Consider the following 15,525-nt stretch of genomic DNA (forward strand, 5'->3'; position numbering starts at 1 on the left):
GTTGGAGGGGGCACTGCTCTGCAAACTTTCCCATCCACAGTGTAAGGATGTGCTGGCACCTACGTGGAGCACCTGCGGGGAACCATCGTTACTGCGTGAAAGTGAGTAACTTCTTCTTTGTACTTAATGCTGTCCTGTAGTCAGTGCCGAGAGAGAGCTGATGCCCTTTTTCCACCCACAGAAAGTATTTTCAAGAAGGACAATGTTTTGAAGTCTGAAACTAGTATCTGAGTAAATGCAGGACATCAAATCCAGCTGGTACTAAAGTGGATAGGGCTGCTGTCAGGGGACTCATTCCTCCTTCAGTGCATGCTCCCTGAGAGCAGTTTTGGGTGGGTCGTTGCTGTTTGTTCCTAAAGGTGGCGTCCTTAGGAGTTCCACAGCATTGCAGCTGATCTCCTCTCTTGTTCCATGTTGACATGGGGCCACTGGAACAGTTGATGAAGATGCGTGAGCTGGTCCCCAGCTCTGTGTCTAGATCACCCCCGTTAGCTAGTCCTGTCAAATGTGTAGCCAGTGTCTCAGTGCGATGGAGACATGAACAGGTTAGGGAGCGGAGGTGATACTTGTATCCTAGGGGAAGTGGTCAGAAGACAGGCTGAATATTCTGTCTACCCTTCTGACTGAGGATGTGTGGTGTTTCTGGGGTTTTTTTTTGTTTTTTTTGTTTTTGTTTTTTTTTTAAACTAATGTTGAATACCCACCAGCTAGCACAGGGTACTAGTAGTGATGAGATAAGTGGTTTGGGTTCTAGTTTTTGTATTTTTCAGTCTTTATTTGGCTAGAAAATTGACTCTTCCTTTCAGATGCTGCAAGCCTAGTGAGTGTGATAGTTGCATTGGCTGTATCAAGACAAGCATTGAAGCATGTTATACCTGGGGTTACATATCTTAAATCAATCCAGAGAATGCTGCGGCTCTCTTCAATAATATGTCTCGATCAGAGTATATGAGCCCAATGCGCCATAACTTGCACTGTTGGCTTATTGATTTCCATTAGAGTTGAAGGGAATGGTTTTGACACATTGCACAAACATCTTAAGTGGCTTGGGATCTGTCTATTGAGAGATTGTCCCTCCTTGTGTCGCATTCACACACTCAGTCAGCATGGGCAATGGAGCCCATTTGCCAAGAGCTTCCAACCAGTCACTTACAACAAGGGGCATTCCGCTTCAGAACCCTACTCTCATTTCCGTCCTTGGTCTAAAACAACCCTCAAGGCATGCTACAGAACCCGTCTCTTTCCCTGGGGTTTTATGAAGGAGGGTCATTTTATGAATGAATATTTGGAGATGAAGGTGCAGAAGGGATATTGTTTGATTTCATTGACGTTAGCTATTGTCTTTGTCTTGGAGATGAATACCAACTGGCTCTTTTTGAACTGATTAGATTTAGATTTATGGCTTCAGTGCCTAGAACCTAAAGATGCATGCCTTTTTCAGATATAATATGACCTCGTAAATGTAATTAACATCTGAAAGATGCACTGAAGTATGTAGGTTTTAAGAAACAAATGTGTTGATTGGGATGTTTGACATTGGACAGTACTCAGCACAAAGAAACCAGATTTTTTTTTAATGACAGGTAAACATTTGAAACGTTTTGCATTACTGCAGAAATTCTTGAGCATGTCGAATATTGTTGCAATGCCTCCTGAAAGGGGGCAGAACTAAGGTTGCTATGGGAACAAAACTGAAAATCCTGAGTTTGGGGTAATTATAGTCAGTTATTTCTATAGTGTTTTTTGTTTTTTACATTGAAAACTACTCATGACAGAAATACAGGTACTTGGACACAGAATGATATTATGTTAAAGAAATGCTGCTATCCAAGACATTCACGCGAATGTGCCCACTGGAAAATTTTTGTATTGTAGACATGGGTTGAGCTTGAGAGTGAAATGCCTTTCCCACGTGGTCTTTGGTGCCATCAGAACACCAGTGAAGAATTGTTTAATTATAAAACATCAAACCTGAAAGAGAGAGAGAGGTGTTGTGTTGAGAAGTTAAGAATATTGTTCAGCCTACCACAGCATGAGAGGGACAGAACAGCAGACGCATTTGCCTTGACAGCTGAGAAGAGCATAAGAAGACTTACCTCATTTGACTTGAAACCAAGAACTTGCATGAAAATATGACATACCTAATATTTCTTTAATTCTAATGCAGGAAGACACTCACTTCTTAGCAAGTTAACTTTTATATCTCATAGGTTATGCTGAATAACCTTCCTCTTCTCCATATTCTGTTTTAATACTAAATCTCTAATAAATTTTTTTTGAAGCAAAAGCAGCTTGAAATGTTTTATTTGATGGTTAGAGGGGGACAGTGTGTGAGCTTAGCAAGCAAATGTGGGAAAGAACAAGGTATAGGGGTGTGTGAAATGGGCCTTTCACGTTTTGGAAACTACCGATTTAGAGCCCTGCATGGATGCAGAGTTTGTATGCTCATCTGCAAAAGTGAGTCAAAACTTGTATCCACATCTGCTGATCCAGCTACCTGCGGATATCCGTGGACTTACAGAGCTCTATACATGTATTCCATTCCATTCCTCTCTTCTTTTTATACACAAAATATATTAAAAAACATTAAGATAATGAAGTGAACTCATTCAGAAATTGGGAATGTCAAAATTAAAGGTTGCTTGTGCAATCTTAGTTTAGCCTTATGTTACAGTCTTCAATTCCATGGTGATATGCTGCTTTTGTGCAGGGCACCTGCCTCATTCAATGCAGAGGATGGATGGTGGACAGTTAATGGGCAGCTGGTCAATGTGCAGCCTGTGCCTTACTGCGTGCTGTTCAAATCCTGTCTTTAAAGACATAATTGCTAATGTCCTTTTTCAGATTTCTGTAACGTTCCTTACGATAGAACATCCTAACTGTTCACGAATATTAATTTATTTTCATAACACCCCCATGAGGTAAGGGAGGGTGGTGGTGTTATCCCTGTTTTTATAGACTGAGCACCCAAATTAACAGATATCTATCTTTGGGTCTCTCTGCTGTAGATCTCAATCTGAGACTTCTTGGGTCCCACACCAAAGGCTTTTATGTAAATTAGGTGGTCATGGGATAGGAGGAAAGGTCCTTTCATGGATCGGGAATTGGTTAAAAGACAGAAAACAAAGGGTGGGAATAAATGGTAAATTTTCACAATGGAGGGGGGTAACTAGTGGTGTTCCCCAGGGGTCAGTCCTGGGACCGATCCTGTTCAACTTGTTCATCAATGATCTAGAAAATGAGGTAAGCAGTGAGGTGGCAAAGTTTGCAGATGACACCAAGTTGTTCAGGACAGTCAAAACCAAAAGGGATTGTGAAGAACTACAAAAAGATCTCAGCAAACTGAGTGATTGGGCAGCAAAATGGCAAATGAAATTTAATGTGGGTAAGTGTAAGGTAATGCATGTTGGAAAAAATAACCCAAATTACACGTACTACATGATGGGGTCAAATTTAGCTACGACAGATCAGGAAAAGGATCTTGGAGTTATAGTGGATAGTTCTCTGAAGACATCCACGCAGTGTGCAGCGGCAGTTAGTAAGGCAAATAGGATGTTAGGAATTATTAAAAAAGGGATCGATAATAAGACAAAAGAGATCATACTTCCCCTATATAAAACTATGGTACGCCCACATCTTGAGTACTGCGTGCAGATGTGGTCTCCTCAACTCAAAAAAGATATATTGGCATTAGAAAAGGTTCAGAAAAGGGCGACTAAGATGATTAGGGGCTTGGAAAGGGTCCCATATGGGGAGAGGCTAGAGAGACTGGGACTTTTCAGTTTGGAAAAGAGGCGATTGAGGGGCGATATGATAGAGGTATATAAAATCATGAATGGTGTGGAGAAAGTGAATATAGAAAAATTATTTACCTTTTCCCATAATACAAGAACTAGGGGACACCAAATGAAATTGATGGGTAGTAGGTTTAAAACTAATAAAAGGAAATTTTTCTTCACACAGCGCACAGTCAACCTGTGGAACTCCTTGCCCGAGGAGGCTGTGAAGGCCAGGACTCTATTAGGGTTTAAAAAAGAGCTTGATACATTTTTGCAGGTTAGGTCCATAAATGGCTATTAGCCAGGGGTAAAGTATGGTGCCCTAGCCTTCATAACAAGGGCAGGAGATGGATGGCAGGAGATAAATCACTTGATCATTGTCTTCTGTTCTCCTTCTCTGGGGCACCTGGCATTGGCCACCGTTGGCAGATGGGATGCTGGGCTCGATGGACCTTTGGTCTGACCCAGTATGGCCATTCTTATGTTCTTATCCCTGTTAGATGGCTTTCTCCACACAGCCTACTCCAGCAGGGAGGTCTTTGAGAAGACAGTAGAGCCGGTCTCTCTACTCTCAGTTTGGGTGCCTGGACCTGGCGTAGCCTAGAGCACCTCAAAATGTCAACTGTAGGGGGAAGTTCTGCTCAGCCCCAGACTGGAACATGTGCAGTGCAGCTGGAATCTTTGGGGAAATTGAGCTGTAAAAATCAGACTGGTCTAGTTCTCAGTTCTGTGGAAAACAATGCCCGGAGCACAGTAGTTATTTCAGCCCAATATCTGGTATAAATGCAACTCATCTGCACAACAATTCTTCCGTTCATCTAGTACTGCCTTTTGGAGAAGTGAATTAACTGTATAGACTAAAAACCCCCCTTCTGGCAATGTCAGAAGCATCAGCAGTCCACAGACTTAATTGCACTGCCACCCCTTTCTCACAACAAAAATTACTACACAACCCCAGGCGGAGAGGGGTGTGTCCCTGAGCCCCACTGCCCCAGATGCAACCATTGGGCCTTCACTTCAGCTCTACATTGCACGACACAAACTTTGGCTTCAGCACCAGGCCTTAGCAAGTCTAATGCTGACCGTAGTAATCCCCATTTAAATGGGGTTGAGACCCACATTGGGGTCCTGACCCACTGTTTGAGCACTGCTGAATGTGTGCTCTGGCACTACAGTGGCACAGACAGGAGTGGGTGTAGTGTGCACATGCCCTAAGTATTCTTGGGCTCAGTAACTTAGCTCTAAAGAATGAGCACACTTCAAAGGAAAGGTTTGCTGGAATTCATACGATGGGTGCAATGGTACGTTTGTGAGTAAATACACAGATCAACATGAGGCAAAAACCAGCATGGAAATATTCAGTGCCCATGGTTAAAATTTGGCAAGTGGCAAACAAAGGAAAACAGGGTATTATAATAGGAAGGGTTAGAAAACCTGAATAAAAGGCAGAGCTCCCAGCCACACCTATGATGTAGTATTAATTTCTCCCCACAAATAAATGTAACTTTTTTTCGGAAGCAAAGCAGAAGTTAGTGAACACAGATACTTGCAGCAATATGCAAAGGACTCTGTTTTCTCCTAGATTCAGTATGTCTCCCTGTTCAAGCTCTTTGCCAACACTTTCTGCTGTAAACTTTTATGGCATTAAAATCTGAGAGAATCCTGTTCTCAGAAAGCTTTGCTATTCCCGAGTGATCCTGCGCTATTTAATAAGAGTAATGATTTTTACGGAGATCTTTCATTTCCCTGGGAGTAACACCATAATGGAAGTGGCCATTCTTAGTTGATGAAGTGATTTGTCTGGTTAATTCCAATAACAATCGAGACTCTGGCAACATAACAAAAAGAGTATGTTGGGGACACTTTCTACACATGTGCTATTCCTGAAACTCAATTTGACATGCACATTTGGTGGTCAGGGTTAGGATGTTTCCTTTAATGGGAAAGGAACAACATTATCATGCTTGTGCACCAAAGTGGGTTTGGTTTTTAGTAGCCAGGCTCTTTTCTATGCTTGAAAAAAACATTGCATTGATAACGTTTACACAAAGCTCAGCCCAGCACTTAATATAGGTAAGGGACTTCGCCAGATGCATGCAGATGTAGTGTAGCAAAGTGGGTCTATGCCCACAAAAGCTTAATGCTCCAAAAAATTTTGTTAGTCTATAAGGTGTCACAGGACTTCTCGTAGTTTTCGCTACACCACAAGCACTAAAAAGACATTGTCAGGTAAAGACCTGCTACGGTCAGAGAGGGGTTTTTCCATTGCCGTATCAAGTACACCCCTTCTAGAGCTGATAGTAGTATGACTGCAAAATTGTTCCAGTCTTAGTAGTGTATGTGCTGGTGCTTAGGTCAACTTAACTGCATCTTTCCAAGGGGTGACTATTTCACACCTCTGAATGATATCGCTAGGTTCTGCAAGTGCTTGTCCATGTCCTTTCCACATTAGGTGTGTGTGCTTGCCAGATGCACTGGTGCAGGAAGCTTTTCCCTCAACAGTATCCCTAGGGAAGTGGCTCTTGACGCCCTCCATAGTGGTGTTGACATGGTATCGTATAGAGGGTGCTCTCACTTCCATCTTGCCACCAGAGTGCTCAATGTTCGCCGCTCTTACTAGCACTGCTTAGGTTTCATTCACAGAAACTTTAGCCCTTCTATGGTCGATGTAAATAATAATAGGGTTAGTTAGCTTTCAGCAGTAGTTTAGTTTTATTAGTCTCAACCGGGGTCCGTCTGGGAGATGGGGCATGCCCTTGTCCCCAGTCTTTAGGCCTGCGACTGCTGTAAACACCCTATGCCCATTAGGGGTCCACATAGTAGCTTGAGGTGCCTTGGTGAAGGGCATGTAAGCAACAAGTGTCATATCTGTAAGCCTGTAAGCTTAGGACTAAGAAGGAGTGTGATATCCTCATAAGGTTGGCACACTCTCCAGCCCTGGAGCAAAGGTCCAACTTGAAACCCAATAGCATGCTACTTGTGTGTAGTGCCCTGTTGATGCCATGATGATGGACCAGCACTGATTCCCCTTTTTTGGCTCAAGCCAAGGAGCAAACGAAGGCCAGTAGTGGTTAGTCGCTCTACTCCCTGAAGGAGAGGACCAGCAGTGAGCCAAGACCCACACTGGGCAGCTGGTTTTCCATTCTGAAAGTTGGCCTCAATTTATTGTGTGGTTGCAGCTCCTCATGTTCCGGGCCTTGAAGCCCAGACATAAAAGCAGACCTCCATCGGCGTTCGGTGCTGTCCTCTCCTGAAACTCTCTAGCCTGCACAGGAAATTCTGATGCTCCCAGTGCCACCCATGCCAGCCCCGGCAGTGCCTAGACTTCAAGATAAGCCTGCATGGGGACCCTTTCAGCCACCTTCGCTGCAGCAGCAATGCTCCTCGTTGAGTGGTACATCCTGCCACTGGTTACCCACAAGGCACTGCCATGCTTTGCACCTGTGGAGGCAGCAGTTACAATAGAGCCCTCTCCAGTCACCAGACCCAGGGTGCTGTTGGGAGTTGAGACGGACTTCTCTGGTTACCTTGGGCAGATCCTCAGCGGTGTGCATGTTCTGTTTCATTCAGCACTCTCAGCCAGCTCACTTGCTATCCAAACTGCTGACTTCAATGACCTAATTCCCCTTGGTGCTTGAGGCCTCAGGGGAAAAGTCCCTTCTGGCCTAGATGGACAAAGGGGGTCAACTTGCTGCGCCATCTGTCGGTAGTGTGGAAGCTGTGATGCTGGCCTCACCGGACAAGGCTATCGCCAGGACTTGTCACTCCATTCCTCTGGAGGATGCCTGAGCTAGGAGCTTCTAAAGAAGGTTGCTTCCAATCTTGGCCAGAAGGTGGAGGAGTTGGAAGACTTCATGTTAGATGTCCTCTTCTCCATTGCTGCAGGCCCCGTTTGTGGAGCAAGCAGTTAATAAAGTACATGTCCTGAAAGATTCATGTACCACCCAGAAAATCATGGGGCTCTACAAGCTGGGCCTGACACATAAGTGGTTCAGACAGCAACCACGCTGGGGAAAGGGAGCCACTTTCAGCAGGATCTGCTGCACAAAAAGCCCAGGGGCTACAGGCAGTGCACCATCTGCCCAGTTGGCCTCAACCCACTCCGAATCGGGAGTGAAGAAGTTGTTTTGAAGGCACACACAAGAGCAACTCACCAGACTATTTCCTGGATGCAGTCTCCCCAGTTTTTGGCATCCACCTTTCCCATTTCCTGGTATAGTGAGTGATAATTTTGGACTGCTGGGTCTTTAGTGCATAGCTACATCCTCCAATTGAGTTCCACCATATTTCCTCCCTCCCTGTCCCTCTTCAGAGACCTTTTTACAAAGCCTCCTTGCATAGGCGGCTCATGGGCTCCTGCAGTTGAGGGTGGTGAAGGAGCTCCTCTCTCCATACCAGTGAAAAATACCAGAAGAGACCTTTTGAAGTCCCAAGACGAAGGGCAGTCTACTTTCTGTTCTAGACAGAAGAGACATCAGCCAATGCCCATATACACCAAAGTTTTATATGGCCTCCTTGGTATCTCTGAGTCCCTCTCTGGATCCCAGAGATTGGTAGTCACCCTCAACCTGAAAGATGCACACTTCAACATAGTGATCTTCCCAGGGCACAGAGCTTTCCTTGTTTTATGGTAGGTTTAGCCCATTACCAATTTGCTGTCCATCCTTTTTGGCCTGGTAACCTCACTGAGGGTGTTTATCAAGTGCATGGCAGTAAATGCAGCTTACCTCAGGCATCAGGATATCCAGATTTTATCCCTACCTTGACAATTGGCAGGTCAAAGGTAGCTCCAAAGAGCATCTGCAACATGACATCAGGGTCCTGTAAGTCACATGCTACTTCCTGGGGGTGCCAGTCCACAACGAAGTCCACATTAGTCCCAGTCCACAAGATAGAATTAATTTGGGTGGTACTCAATGTGACTTGTGCGAGAACATTCCTGCTGCTAGACAGGTTCCAGACCCTCTTGGACCTCATTGCAGAGCTCTTCGAAGTTTTGCCTGACAGCCACAGCATGCCTGTGCCTGCTGGGGCACATGGAGGCATGCACTTATGTGGTCTGCCATGGCAGGTGCTACATAACCACCCCCCAAGCAGTGGCTGATGTCAGCCTATTCCCTTGAAAAGATTGTAACTATTCCCTCAGTGGTACTTGCTTTTGCAGTGGTGGACCACTCCAGAGAAGGTTCTGTAAGGAGTTGCTTTCAACAGTCCTGCCCCCTCCTTTGCTCTGGTGTTGGGGGTCTCAGACCTTGGCTGGGGCATACACACTGGGGAGCTCCAGACCCAGAGAATGTGTACCCTGGAGGAGGCAATGCTACATATAAATGCCAAAGAGCTGAGACCTGTTCAGTTGGCCTGCGACATCTTTCTGATGCATCTGCTGGGCAAGACTGTATGAGTCCCGATGAACAATGGAGCATTGTTGTTCTACATCAGCCGTCAAGGGAGGGTGTGCTTGTTGGCTGTCTGCCAAGAGGGACTCCCAAGTAGACCTGTGTGCCAACAGGCAAAACCAAGTGTCATTGGCTGTCTTGCTGAGTCCTTCCTTCTATCACAGGTTGTGAGGGTCTGATATATGCATTCCTGCTGATTCCTGTCATCAGCCGGCTCCTAGTAGAAATAAGAGTCGCAAAATATGGGCTACCATGATTGGTTTCTAAATCAATTTTTACCACTCACCAAAGAGAGGTTGGGATCACCATGGGTAGCTCTCTGAGAACTTGCACTCAGTGTGCAGGTACTCTTAAAGGGGAAAAAGGGTAGAAAATAAGTCCAAAAATATAGTGCCGTAATATGGACTCTTGGTGCGCCCACCCCTTGAATACTGTGTCCTCTTCTGATTGTTCCGTATGTAAAAGGTTATAACGGAACTGAAAAAGGTTCAGAGGAGTGCAATAAAAACGATCAGTGGTATGGAACATACTCCTTGTGAGGATATATTAAAGATTAGAGCTGTGCAGTTTAGAAAAGAGCTGACTAAGGGATGATATGACAAAGATCTATAGGAAAAAGTGCATAGAGAAGTGTACCCAAGAGTACAAAAGCTAAGGGTCACTCAAGAAATTACTACACAGCAGGTTTAAAACATAAGCATTTATTTTTTTCATGCAGTGTGTAGTTGACTTGTGCAGTCAATTGGCTTGGGGTGTTGAAGTGGCCAGAAGGATAACTGGGTTCAGCAAAGAACTAGATATGATAATGGAGGATAAGTTCAGCTATGACTATTAGCCAAGATGGTCAGGGAAGCAACCTCATACCCAGGATGACTCTAAATTCTGAATGTCAGAAGCTGGATGGGAGGGCAGGGTAGCTCTCTCCAATTACCCTGTTCTGCTGGACACCTCCCCTGATGCTCTGGTACTGACCACTGTCGTCAGAGAGAGGATACCATGATAGATGGATCCTTGTTCTGACCCAAATGTAGCCATTCATGTGTTCTTCATGTTAAATCAGCATTTTATAACAAGGGTTACTTATACCCAGTGCTCTCCTGTAGATGGGGCTGAATGAAGACAGCTGTTATAATTGCTCTGTTCTTCCTTTTGTCCAAAGGCAATGAGAATGAGGAGGAAAGTGAGAATTAATGGAGCTTAGTTGGGGAGGCATCGGGCAAATCATAGCATAGCCACTGTGGGAAGGTGTGGGGTATTTTTTTTGTTATTAATTTACCTATTTATTATTCTTTGAAACCCCAGTTAGCAATTGGTGCAACTGCATTTCAACGTTTGTCAGTTGTCAGATGGCTGCTTCATAACCTATGCTCCCCATCCAAGTGAATTTCTTGGCTAATTTTCTAACACGGTTATAACATGATTGGCTGATATCGTTGTAAATGTGCTAACATTCATTTTAGACAGAGTTTGAGTGTTATTTCGAATCCTGTTAGCTAGCTGGGTTTTAAAACCCACTTTTTGACTCGGGGGAGGTCTACGCTGCAAAGACATTACCACTATAGTTCCATTAGCACAGCTACTACTGGCAAACCCTCAAGCCTAAACTTGGCTTTTAACAGTAGAAGAAGTTAGCTAATGAGTCAGAGGTAAGGCCCCTGCCTGATTTATGATATACCAGCTGAAGGAAACATGGCCATTGTCATTGAGGAGGTGGTGTTCCTACACTGACAGAAAAAATGCTTGCCTGTGTAGGTTGTGTGTGCACTAGGAGGCTGTGTCAGCACGACTCTGTGAGCTCAGGCGTCCTAGTGTAGCCATACCCTGAAACTAGGCAAGACCGTGTTTGTAACTTTGTGCATTGTGCTGTCTTTGTGGAACTGTGTCATAGATCTTGCTTTGCATAAGGCCTGAGCTACATTTAAAAGTTCAGTTGCTGTAATTGTGCTCAGAAGTATGAAAAATCCACCCTCTAGCTATTCTAACCTGAGTCCAGTATAGACTAGGCGGGTGCAAGAATGCTTCTGTTGACCAAGTACTGTTGCTCAGAGGGGTGCAGAGCCTCTAGTGATGGGAGAAAATCTGGTACACTGTTGTCTTGCTGCAATATGGGGTTGACAATGGCATAGCTACAGTACTGTATGCTGCTGTACTGTAGACAAGAGCTAAGAATGTAACTTTCAGCATAGGTGTCAGTCTCTAGTTTCATTCGTGTTCCTATCTGAATAATCTTTTCATTTCATAAGGTCCCGTGTATAATTCTCATATTTTTCCCCTTTGTAACTGTACAGAGCAATAGAAAAACTAAATGGATTCCAGCTGGAAAGCTATTCCTTGAAAGTTGCATATATACCAGATGAAATGGCAGCACAACCACCCCCACAACAGCATCCCCAGGGGAGACGTGGATTTGGACAGCGGGGTCCTCCGAGGCAAGGATCTCCTGGTGCGGCCACAAGGCAGAAACCACAGTCGGATGTTCCGCTAAGGATGCTGGTTCCCACACAGTTTGTAGGAGCCATTATCGGGAAAGAAGGAGCAACTATCAGAAATATCACAAAGCAGACACAGTCCAAGTAGGTCATTCTAAAAAATTGTGGTTTGGGCTTAATGTTTTTTTGTCTGTGTTTGTCCCATCTCCCCCACCCCATGGATGGTGAATGTATTTGTGGACTAGCCAAAAGTTCTGTTTGATGTATTTTTTCCCCCTAAACACTTACCCAATAGATCCTTCTTTTCCCTTGTGCAAACTTAAATATTCCCTGGGGATTTATTTCCCCTTTTCATGTGTTCCAAGATATTTTTGGAAAAAGCTTGGCTTTACAAATAGAACACAGTGCAACTTAATGTTGGGACAAGCGTGTGAAACTAGTTTGCCAAGTATGTAGCATGTCTTGTCTCCTCTTTCTGGAATGCACTAGAAACCTTTTTGTTGGTATAGTGTTGTCAGAGGCGTGGGGGTGTGTGTCCGTATGTTTTAACGACACATAGGAACAGAATCAGTGTAGGTGCAGTTATACCAGCAATAAAGGTCTTCCGACAGTATAGCATGTTTCATTTGGGGAACTGGGGTAAGTAACAGCAATACTAGAAGAGTATTTTTGGTGCAACAATACTGGCAAAATCTTTTGAAGAGAAGACTAGCTAAGTGACATCTGTTACATTTCTACTCCTGCGGAGATGTCCGTTTGGAGATGTAGGCTATGTCTACGCTGCAGGTTTCTCTGATGTTGCTTATTTTGACATTCTAATGTTTAAATAAGTACTGTTGGCAAATCACATTCATGCAGCCACAGCTTTGCAAAACAGAGCGGTCTCATTTACATCTGCAGTTCACAGCCACAGCATTGCAAAAGGAGTCTTCACGTGAGCTGGTAACAGCTGTGCTTTGTTCACACACATGCCTGTTGAACCTTGGAAGTGTGGGGGAAGGGGGTCGGCCAAAGTCATCCCAGAACTGGAGCAATTATTTTGAGGCAACAGCCTTCTTATCTCAGTTTATCCTGCTTAGCTTTCAGGTGTCATCGGTTTTTGTTTTTTAAAAAAACAGGTTTTTCCAAAAACAAAATAAAATAAAAAAATCCATTGTAGGCAAGCCCTTGGTGCTGGTATTTTATGTTGAGACTGGCCGTGGCAGGGTGTTGCCTTGCCAGCTAAGATGACAATTTGGGTCATTAGAAACATGCATTGTTGACTGTGTTGAGTTGTAGAAGAATTGTGCACGACAAATTAACAAGCTACATTTAAGGGCCACATTCTGTCCTTGGTTTGTTGTTCTTCAGGATGTTAACTTCGGCAGTGCCTTGTTGGGTGTAGATTAATTAAGGCTAGGGGAGAACTGTTCCCCATTGCCTTAGAGAGTCTGCACTTGAAAGTTTATGGTATTGTTGCTGCACCAGTGGCGTGGGAGGGCTTGTTCTTATCTTGAGTGATGGATTTTCTTGGGGTTTGGAAGGGAGATGTGCTGCTTATGTGTACCATGTCAATGACTTAATTAGGAGAGGCATCGTTTCAGAAAGTTAGATGGGCGTAATTTTACATCAGACGCAGGAATTCAGTATTTAACCAGGCTTCAATGGAAGATTCTTACAGCAGCTTTAAACATCTTGTTACTGTTTTTAATTAAGTGGATTTAAAATACTGAAGGTGTATTAAGAAAATTTTCTAATGCAGTGGTGCGCAAAATGGGGGTGGGCCCCTCGTGTGTGTGAAATTTCGTAAGGGGGGGCAACACAATTGGTTGCCGGGTCTCAGGTTCATCCATCTCATTAAAAATATTGAAACACGTTACTGTTTCTGTGTATGTCTTTTCCTATTTATATACTGATTAATAAAGATTTTACATTCAGCATACTTATTTTCTTACACATGCCAAAAGTGCGTGCCACTGTCCCCAGACATAACTGAAATTTCCATTTGGATTGGATTACATTGGACAGGTGCGGGGGAGGGGCAGGGGAGTGGCTGCTAATTGCAGGGATGAAAAGTGGGGCTGGAGGTTAAAAAAAAAAAAAAAAAATATTCCTCACCCCTGGTCTAGTGGATAGTGCTTTACGTAACGGGAAACTAATTTTCTGGGGAGCTGTGAGATTTCTAATTCTCAGACCAGCAAGGACTGGGAAGCATTGCTAGTGAATGTTAAAAATATAAGGCTGTGATTTTTGGTGCAGCGCTCACAGCGCTCATTGTCATTTGGCATTATAATGATGTCTGTGACTCCCTGTAATTGCTGCTGTGGGCATCATAACCTGGCCCGTATGGTGACAATGGCCTTGAAGTCTGACATGGATGGAGATGGAAGGGGCCACGTAACAATCTTGAGGGGCTGTGACCTAGTGTATGGGATTGTAATACTCAGAACTGGAAAGGCACCACTTCAGGATGAGTGTGAGATGGGCTTGCTCTCCTTTGCTTGCCAAGGTGAGTGGGGCCATACCTATGTACCCACACTCTCTCTCGGGCAGAGGAGACTGGTGTGGGGATTCCAGGAGGGGCACTGACTGTGTGCCAATGCCCTGCCCCCACTTTGCCCCCAGCTTCGGGTGAGTGGAGGGGCAGTCTTCACCCCGCAATGGCACTGACTGTGAGTGCAGGGTGCATGCCTGACCCTCTGTGTACTGCCTGGCGTGTCACCTGCTGTGACCTGTCTGAGATGGGTGTTTTTTGCCCCAGAACCTCTCCTATGAAAAAGACTAAAAATTTGCATGACCGAGTCACAGTCTTACTCACAATCTGTGAAAAGGGCAGATGTGATTTTCAGTGGATAATGTCTGCCCTTTTTTGTCACTGTGGGGAGGAAGACCACAAGAAATAAATGTCACCCTCCTCTTTTGCCTGACAATTGGGTTTGTGGACTTTGCACAAAATCCTTCCCTATGAACAAAATCTTCATATCCAGAAAGGATTGACACAGTGGAGAGGGTTTAGAGAAAAGCAGCAACAATGATACCGGGCAAGGGTGGGAGACGTTTTTTCAATCATGGGCCACTGATCTGATCCACAGAAAGATCAATCGGGCCATGCACGAGTGAGAAACAAAACAAACTACCTCACTGACCTGATTCCCAGGTGAGAAGGGAGGAAAAAAAGATGCTCGCTCCCTCCCTCCCTCCCTCAGGGCTCTGCTCAGTCCAGCCCCTCGGCGGGGAAACAGTGTCTTGGAGACTTGCCCTGGGACTGGAGCATGAGGTCTGGTTTACCCCACTGCTGGGGGTGAGTGGTAGAACTGAGCCTCACCATAGGCTGGATCAAAGTAAACCAGGGGCCAGATCCAGCCATCAGGATGTAGTTCCCCCACCCCAACTTGGGGGTTTGGAAGTATTGGCTCGTGGTTAGACTTCAGAGAACTGTAGCCTTGCACCAAGGTGAGAGCAATTTGTAGTTTGCAAGTATTTGCAGATCGTGAATAATCTGTACCTTTGCAGGAGTTACCTTTTGTATGCGGTTCAGAATGGGGCCATGACAGTGGAGAGAGAGCATGTTTAGGATGGTATGGGGTATTACTAGAAGAAAGGGGAGCGGGGGAGATACTAGAAACATTTTAGAGTTGAAAACCAGGGAAATGATGTGAACCTTAGTAGGACGTGAAATAGTCTTTTTAACAGAAGTGCTGGAAAACTCCATCACTCAGGACAGGAAAAAGTAGGCTAGATGAAGCATCCATTGCACTGTAGGGAAGAATTACTCATTTGTGGAGGATGCACTGGTTAACTTAACAGCTGTTCCGTTTCTAACTTTGTGATGAAGCCAAGTAGAACCCAACACGCGCTCACTAACTTGTGACAGCAATTTTTCTTTTTTATATAAAAATGCCCAGGAAAATATGTTGGGTGAAATCTGATGGGCAGGGTCCT

At 44.6% G+C, this 15,525-nt stretch overlaps 1 protein-coding gene across 1 annotated transcript in view; it reads left to right on the forward strand.

Moving 5' to 3' along the window:
- The window catches only part of IGF2BP3 (insulin like growth factor 2 mRNA binding protein 3), a 187,652-nt gene that overhangs the window by 103,444 nt on the left and 68,683 nt on the right, over positions 1–15,525 (forward strand). The window contains exon 6 of the mRNA XM_074984636.1: positions 11,464–11,748. Within this exon, the coding sequence (XP_074840737.1) occupies positions 11,464–11,748 (285 nt within the window). The remainder of the gene's footprint in view (positions 1–11,463; positions 11,749–15,525) is intronic.

The sequence above is a fragment of the Carettochelys insculpta genome, chromosome 2 (genome assembly GCF_033958435.1).
Source record: "Carettochelys insculpta isolate YL-2023 chromosome 2, ASM3395843v1, whole genome shotgun sequence".
Classification (NCBI taxonomy): Eukaryota; Metazoa; Chordata; order Testudines; family Carettochelyidae; genus Carettochelys; species Carettochelys insculpta.